Source organism: Chrysochloris asiatica, unplaced genomic scaffold, assembly GCF_000296735.1.
Source record: "Chrysochloris asiatica unplaced genomic scaffold, ChrAsi1.0 scaffold00020, whole genome shotgun sequence".
Taxonomy (NCBI): Eukaryota; Metazoa; Chordata; class Mammalia; order Afrosoricida; family Chrysochloridae; genus Chrysochloris; species Chrysochloris asiatica.
Genome location: NW_006408538.1, coordinates 12,627,239 through 12,635,770, shown reverse-complemented (window position 1 = coordinate 12,635,770; position 8,532 = coordinate 12,627,239). Strand labels below are relative to the sequence as shown.

Sequence of the window (8,532 nt, the reverse complement as noted above, 5' to 3'; positions counted from 1 at the left end):
CAGGATCGAGCATTGTTTCGTTCTGCTGTGCATGGGGTCGCTATGAGTCGGTTCCGACTCGATGGCACCTGACAAAAACAACAACAACAAAGCTGAATATGTGATATATCCCAATTCCACCCCTAGGTACATACTTTATACAATTCTTACACACATGAACCAGGACAAGCATAAAATGTTCATGGCAAAACTATTCATAATGGTCCCAAATTGTAAACAAGCCAAATATCCATCAACGAGGGTTAAGGATCTATAAATATATACATATAGGAGTCCTGGTGTGGTGCTGTGGGTTAATGTGCTAGACTGCAAAGTCGCTTTGAACCACAAGGTCAGTGGTTCAAGCTCACCAGCTGCTCCTCAGAAACCCTACACAGGGTTGCTATGGGTCGGAAGCAACTTGATGGCACTTAACAACAACATAGTCATAAAATGGTACAGTGAACAGCAACAGAATGAGAGAGATAAATTACACATAACAGAAATAAACCTTACACATATATTGCTGAGTTAAAGATGCCACACACAGAAAGAATGCACACTGTATTTATATAAAACATCAACAACAGGTAAACTATTGTGGTTATTGTTAAGCGCCATCAGTCGGTTCCGACTCATGGAACAGCTGGTAAGCTTGACCCACCAACCTTGTGATTCAGGCTGACTTTGAGGTTAACCACAATGACACATCAGGACTCCATTGTGATTATTAAAGGTCAGGAAAAGTGATTAAAAGATGGCACAAAGAGAACACCCAGGGTTCTGGTCATTTTTTTTTTACCTGAACACAATAAGCACACACACACACACACACACACACACACACACACACACACAAAACTTATTCCAACTCCTAATGAACCTATTAAGACAGAGTAGAACTGCCCCACAGGGCCTTCAAGACAGTAAATCTTTCTCCCAAAGACGGGCTGGTGCTCTTGAACTTCTGAGCTTGTGGTTAACCCACTTAACCAACTGTGCCATAAGGCTCCTTACCTGATAAACAGCTGTGTTCATATGGTGACATTTCACAATAGGTAATATTTAACTTCAATTAAGCATTTTTTTTAAAAAAAAAAAAAGCAATATATTCTCTAACATACCCTTCATATACGGTGGTAGTGAGCTGTGGAGTCAGTTCTGACTCATAGCGACCCTGTATAGGGTTTCAAAAGGCTTTACCGGAGCAGAAGCCTCATTTTCCTCCCAAGGACCAGCTGGTAGTTTCAAACAACCGACCTTGAGGTTTGCAGCCTGACTCATAACCACTATGCTACAAAAGCGTCTTGTCCTTCATCTGAAAGGTCTTCAAAATGTTCATGAAAAAATGAAATTAAAAGAAATTAGTAACCTAGTGGTTACTAATCAGGCTGCGAACTGCAAGGTCAGCAGTTCGAAACTACCAACTGTTCCATGGGAGAACGATGAGGCTTTCTGCTCCTGTAAAGATTTACAGCCTCGGAAACCCTGTACAGGGTCGCTATGAGTCAGAACCAACTCCACAGCACATTACCACCACCACATCTCTCTCTCTATCCTCTGCCTCTCCCTCTCTCCCTCTCTCTCTCTCTAGTGTCCTGGTGTGGCGCTGTGGGCTAATGTGTCAGACTGCAAAGTCGTTTGAGCTGCAAGGTCGGCGGTTCAAGCTCACCAGCTGCTCCTTGGAAAGCCTATACAGAGTCACTATGGGTCAGAATCGACTCGATGGCACTTAACAACAACAACAATCTCTCTCTCCTGTCACATCAACTTCAAAATGACCAAATTTGCCAATTTCCCTTGTCTCCCAATCATGCTAAATATCCTTAATCTACCTAAGTAATCCTTCAAATTTGCTTGATTCCTCTCAAAAGGAGGCTTTCCCTGACTTCTCAATGGAACCTGGATTATTTCATAATGTATTATAATTTGTGCTCATTTCCTGTCTGACTCCCTGAATGAATAACCAGTTCCATGAGAGCAGATACTTTGTACTTTGATGATTGCTGAAGGCACAATGTATGGCAGTCAGAAAAAGGCACCCAGGTACCTGCTTATGTTAAATTAACTTTAAATAAAGCGCATACTGTCCTAATAATAATAAGCATATGAAGACAAAAAATAAGTAAGCTAAATAAAAGAGACATTTGTTGAGACTAGTCCTCCCCTAGGAAATTAGCACTGTTTAGAACAGATAATGAAAAGCATCAATTACAGGTCATCTGCATTGTTCCTTCCTATATAGCTATCACACTCAAAATTTACACAAACTAGTAAATTTTGAAACTGTACATCTTCATCTAAGGACTACAGATACAAAAATGTATAAACCCAAATCAAACTCTTTGTTGCGAAGCTGATTCTTAGGCTGCAGGACAGAGTAGAACTGCCCCCAGAGGGTTTCCAAGGCTCACACTGCCACGTCTGTCTCCCTCAGAGCTGCTAGTAGGTTCAAACCACTGACACTTGTTAGCCACTGAACACTTTAACCACCAGAGTTTCTTATGAGAATGTCTAGAAGCTCAAAATCCATCAGCTGATACTTACCAATTATCAACTGTGTGCAAAGCACTGAGCCAAAGGGCATGGGGAGGGCTGCAGTGGCAGGGACAATTACAAAAGAGGGGAAGACAATGCCTTCCAGGAGCTGCCTATTTCAGATGGGGAAGCAAAATTCAATATGCAAAATGATTATTGCCACTTGGCAGTAACAACAGAAAGAGAACGAGCTCTCCTTCCCTACCCAATGGCACTCATAACATTGACTGTTATAAAAGAGAGGCAAGAAATTAAAAATTTCTTCATTTCCCTAAACACTTCCCAGAGCTGCTTCGAGAAAAACATGATACTTGACAAATATAAAAATTGCTTTATGATTTGTTGTTCTAAGCTGCTGTCAAGCTGACTGCTGATTCATGGCAACCCCAGGCACAATGAGATAGGATTGCTGTGATGCATAGGGTTTTCATTGGCTAATTTTCAGAGGTAGATAGCCAGGAATTTCTTCCTAGTCCCTCTTAGTCTGGCAACATCAATGAAACCTATTCAGCATCATAGCAACCCACAAGCCTCCACTGACAGATGGATACTGGATATTCTTTAGGTGCAATGATTGGGAATCAAACTGTTGTCTCCCACATAGAAGAAAAGAATTCTGTCACTAAACCACAGAAATATACATAACTTTTCCCCACAAACACATATAAAGCTGAATTTGGGATTTGATTTTGTTGTTGCTGTTGTTAAGTGCTGAGTTGGTTCCGACTCATAGTCATCCTGTATAGGGTTTCTAAGGAGCCGTTGCTAAGTCTGAATCACCAATCTTGTGATTGGCAGTCCAGTGCTTATCGTACAATGCCACAACAGGACTCTAAGCACCAGGGATGTGATGATGTTATTAAAGTACTGTCAAGTTGGCACCAGCTCATAGTAACCCTGTATTGGTGACATTAAAAGTTGGAACTGACTCCACAGTACATAACCACCAACCACCATCATCTGAACTGCAAGGTGGTGGCTCAAGCTCACCAGCTACTCCTTGAAACCCTATACAGGGTTGCTATGGGTCGGAATCGACTAGACGGCACGTAACAACAACAACAACCACCATTAAAAGATCAAATAATCAAAAAAAAATTGTACCTGCCACTAATTAAAATGGTATACACTGTTTTACAAATATTTATAATCAATGACAATTATAACTATACAGTGAGTCAAATTTCAGTTTTTAAAGAATGGTATCCCAAGGTCAGTGATTCAAACCCCCAGCCGCTCCTCAAAAACCCTATACAGGGTAGCAGAGTCGGAACTGATTTGATACCACTTAACAGTAACAAAAAATATTAAAAATAGATGTAGAAACTATGTATTATTCTGTTATTTTTTGTATACATGATCTATTTCAGTAGATCATATATATTTTCAACATAAACACTAAAGTTAGGAGAGATGAGAAGTATAAAAAACAAAAAGCCTGGGATAACATATGCAGACGAGTAGTTAAGTTGAATAATACACTACAGGACTTTAATAAAGCTCTGCCAGGAATATCTAGCATTAGCATAACATAAGGTTTTTTATATTAGGAGACATCAAAAATGAACTATCTTACTTTAACTTAAAACCTTAAAATTGTGATGTATTACATTTAACAAGCAGACAACAGAAAAAAAAAAAATATCTGAGAAAAAGGCTTTTGTCTTTTCCTTGGTAAAGGAGTTCCGAAAAAATAATTCTCTACCTAAAATCACGCTTTATAAGTTTTTATTTTAAGATGTGCATCTTCTGCCATTTCAATAAAAGTCGTGAAATCAAAATCTTTTTAAAAGCATTCATCAAAATCAAATTCTACTTTTCCTAATACGTACAGAGGAAGTACAGTACAGAATTGTCAGGATGATGAAGACTAGAAGGAGGAAAGGAAATAAACACTGTAAAGAAGGTTGTTGTTGTTGACTGCCTCCAAGTGGGTTCTGACTCATAGCAACCCAGTCCTGTATAGGGGTTCCAAGGAGCAGCTGATGAGTTTGAACTGCTGACCTTGTGACTCAAACCAACCTTGCTGTCCAGTGCTTTATCCCACAGGACTCCCACCAGGACTCCAAAGAAGACTGTTGTTGTTCTATTAAAAGTGCTGCAGAGTCAATTCCGACCCATAGTGACCCTATATAGGGTTTCCTAGGAACAGGTGGTAAGCTTGAACCACCAACCTTGTGATTTAAACCAACTTTGCAGTCCAGTGCATTAACCCAGAGCACCACACCAGGACTCCAAAGAAAATCAGGATACCTTAACAGAAACTTGATAAAATTATAAAAGGCAGTATGGAGAACTTTAAAGTACAAGACTATACTTCTCAGCTCTTTTGGAAAAGGCAATTTCAAGTGAACATTCAAAATGAGATTTGCCAGAGCAGTACAGTCCCTGTGTGGCTCTGTAAGATAAGCACTGGACTGCTAACCAAAAGGTCTGCAGTTGAAACCCACCAACCGCTTCTTAGAAACTTGATACAGGGTAGGTATGAGTCAAACCAACTCTAAGGCACTAAAAATCTTAGGTAGCTTTAAAATAGCCATTATAGGAATGCTTTTGTACTTTTTCCTAGTCTCGGCTTATACTGTCTATCGCTTACTAGCTTTAAGTTAATTTAAGGTTTTTCATATAATTTGTAAGCCCATTCCCAGCATCACCACCTAGCAAAATTGCATGTAGACATCTTACAAAAAGACAACAAACTTAATTCTCACTTAAGAAATTTCACAAAGTCCAGTGAATGTAAAGAAATACGAATCAAGGTGGAATGGAAAAGAAGCTCTTGGAATTTATTCACTTAGCCCACACACAAGCAATGAAACAGCAAATCTGCACACATACATTATTACATTTGTGTCCATTTCAATGCTTTAAAGCTTTACATTTTACTTTATGTTCAATGAGTAACCTGAAAATAAAAACCAAATTGCTCTTGAACATGATTCCAAAAAAGCTTATTAAAAGTATTCATTATAAATGTAAGAAAAATTTGGAGGGCATTTAAAAATTCATTTTCAAATGATATTCAATTTAAGAAGTCTTTCCCAACTCCCTGACTAGGCGAGGTCTCTCAATAGTTCCTTCTTAATATTTATCACAATTGTAACTGACCCATTAAAGAAACAACTATACAAATAAATATACATATTTACCCTTCCCTCTTCCCCCTCCCCAGACTGTAAACTATAAAAGAACAAGGACTGTGGAAGTCTTGCTCACAACCCCTGGCCCCAACCTCCAAGTTTAAGAATGTCTGCCTACTTTTTTAGAATTAAAGGAACATGAGTTTTGACTTTAAAAGTTCTTTATTCAGTTACTTTAATAAAAAAAAAAAAAAAAGTAAATCTAGCTTATTTTAATCGAAAGTCTCAAACAGTTTATAGCATTAATGACTTTGGAGAGCGCAGGTAATATAAGAGCAACAGTCGTCGCTCAATGTATCCTTACTAAATGAAACAAATAAATTAATACTACAATAAAATGATCCAAATGAGATCTAATTTAGAGGAGACCACCTACACAATGTGAAACGCCATCATAGTATCCACGCTTAACTTCCCAGTAACTGTGGTTGGAGTACTCTGATTTCCCTCTCTCCTCTGCTTCCTAGGCCATTTCAACATTCCAAAGCATTAAGTTTATTAAAATGGCTTGGGGAAGGAAGAGTCAATGTTTCAAAACGCGGCCACGAAACTAGTGTCTTTTAAGTTAAAGGCATCTCCCCTTCCAACGTCCTTTTTCTTTTTTCGCCCACTCTACAAGTGTCAACACCAAGCCTGAACTAGGGGTATCAAATCTCAGAATGTCACCATACCCAGCTTTAAAAATCAGAGTTTATCAAGCTCGTGACACATTGACAGAAAATGACCAAGTCCTGCACAGTCCAGAACTGTGGGACTCACGGTTGCCCAACCTGGAGGAAAGCGAGAGTGGCCGGGAGAAGCGGAGAGACCGGCTACCTTGGAAGAAGAGGCGGCGGCAAGCCCCCGCAGGGGCGGGGTCCGAGTACCCAGCCAGGGACCCCACAGTCGGTCGAGAAACGCGGGCACAGGCTCAGACATGGCCAGGAGAGCACACCGCCGCCTGCAGGTGCTTGGGCCTCACGGACACCGGGAAAAGGAGGCGCCGCCCGCTCTTCCCAGACCCCCGGGTGGCCCAACAGGCCTAACCCCGCTCCCCGCCGGGCTCGCCCGATACCTCCTCCGCTCCCCGCGGCCTCCCCCGCGACGCAGAGCCCGCCGTTGGGTGTCCTGCCTCGCGCTCCAGGGCGATGACTGGGGACGAGAGCGCGAGCTGCCGAACACTCACCATTGTCAGCACCGCCACCGCCGCGTCCCCGCCACTTCACTCCTCTTGCCTCAGGAGAACTCTCAGTCCCGGCTCCCTCCGCCCCAGCGCCCTCTCACGTGACCTCGGGCCGCCAGCCGCACGTGACCCCTCCCTTCCTCTTCTCCCCTCCCCCTAGCCCGCCCCCCATTCCCCGTCCTGGCCTCTCGCCCCGCCCTGCTAGCCTGCCGTATCCCTCCGAGAGGCCGTTTAGAGGCGGAGCCTAGTGCTCCACCCTCAAGCAGAGGGGGCGGGGCCACTGCGGTCTACGTCAAGAGGGAGAGGCTCGGGAAGACGTAGGTTCCCCAGGTTCTCCTTGGCCTCCTTTCTGTCACGTGACTGGCAGGTCGCTGACCGCCCACGTTACTACATTGCGTTCTTCTTTCCTGTGGAAGTTTAGTGGTTGGAAGGAAGTGTTTGTACAAACGGCACTCTCTATGTGTAAGGGTGCTGGTAGGTCGCGGAGGAAAATAGCCAACTTCCTGAGACCTCTCGGTGAGACGTGCTTTTAGTCCAGGGATAAAACGTTCATCCATCATTCTTGAACTCCATCCAGTTTTCCCTCCCTCTGAGTGCTTCTATGTTCTGAAATTTTGTTAGCTCTCTGAAGAGACCAATTGAAAAATCTTAGGGTTCTACATCTGTTGGGTCCTAAAGTCCAAGAATCGTTCTATATAAACTACCTACCCTGAACTATAAAAGGACACTTGTAACTTCCTGCCCAAGACAAAAGATATCATATGATTGGGAAATGTCAGGAGATACTGGTAAAGACCCTTCTGGCCTTAACAGCAGCCTAAATCATTATATAATGTAACCCCAGAGGACCTCCAAGAAAACGAAATACTGTTTAGTATATAAAAACCTAGAACCTAATGTTAACCACAACACTGTACTCTATATACAAACTAAAGTAGAAAAAAAAAATGATATTCTCAATGGATTATAATTGTCACATTAAGTTTGTGAAGCAGGACAACCAAAGTTGCAAATTTAAGAGGACTGCCATCAGAGTTTGTTCTCTAAACCTATTAGAACGAAACTAAAAATCAGTAACAATAAAATAGCTAGAAAATCTTCAAATATGTATAAACTAAGAAGCATAATTCTAAACCACTAGGTCAAAGAGAAATTAAGAATTTTATATAATATATAGCTTTAAAGTCAATTCAGAAATCTATTGATTGTGTAATTGCTGGACTTTCTATTCTGTTCTATTAATCTATTCTATCTTTATGCATTATGCACTTATATAGGTAAGCTTTGAAATAAGGTGATATAATTATTCCACCTTTGCTCTTTTTCAAGAAGAATGCTTTGCTTGTTCTAGATCCTTTGTATTTTCATATAAATTTTTGAATTGTTAATCATTAAAAAAAGGTTTTTGAAATTGGGATTGATTTGAACCTATAGCTCACTTTAGGGAAATTTGATATCTTCCAATCCATGAACATGGTATATTTATTTGTTTACTTGTCTTTTAAATCATTTTCTTAGCAATGTTTTATAATTTTCAGTGCAGAAATCATACACATATTTTCTTAAATTTATGCCAAGTTATTTATACTTATATTGTAAGTAGAATTTATATTTTTCCCTTTTCTAATTGCTTATGGTTTGTGGTTATTATGATTTTTTTTTATCAACTTTCAATCTTTTTTGTTTTTTTTATTTTTATTTTTTTAATTTAAG

At 40.6% G+C, this 8,532-nt stretch overlaps 1 protein-coding gene across 2 annotated transcripts in view; it reads right to left on the bottom strand.

The window, feature by feature from the left end:
• VPS26A (vacuolar protein sorting 26 homolog A (S. pombe)) overlaps positions 1–6,954 on the bottom strand; it is a 36,401-nt gene extending 29,447 nt beyond the window's left edge. Inside the window, exon 1 of one of the 2 annotated variants that reach the window (XM_006835841.1) lies at positions 6,823–6,954. In XM_006835841.1, coding sequence (XP_006835904.1) covers positions 6,823–6,825 — 3 coding nt within the window. In that variant the 5' untranslated portion in view covers positions 6,826–6,954. Of the gene's footprint in view, positions 1–6,473; positions 6,576–6,822 lie in introns of those variants that run through there. The other variant, XM_006835840.1, reaches the window with a different exon arrangement.
• Between the last annotated feature and the right edge of the window lie 1,578 nt (positions 6,955–8,532).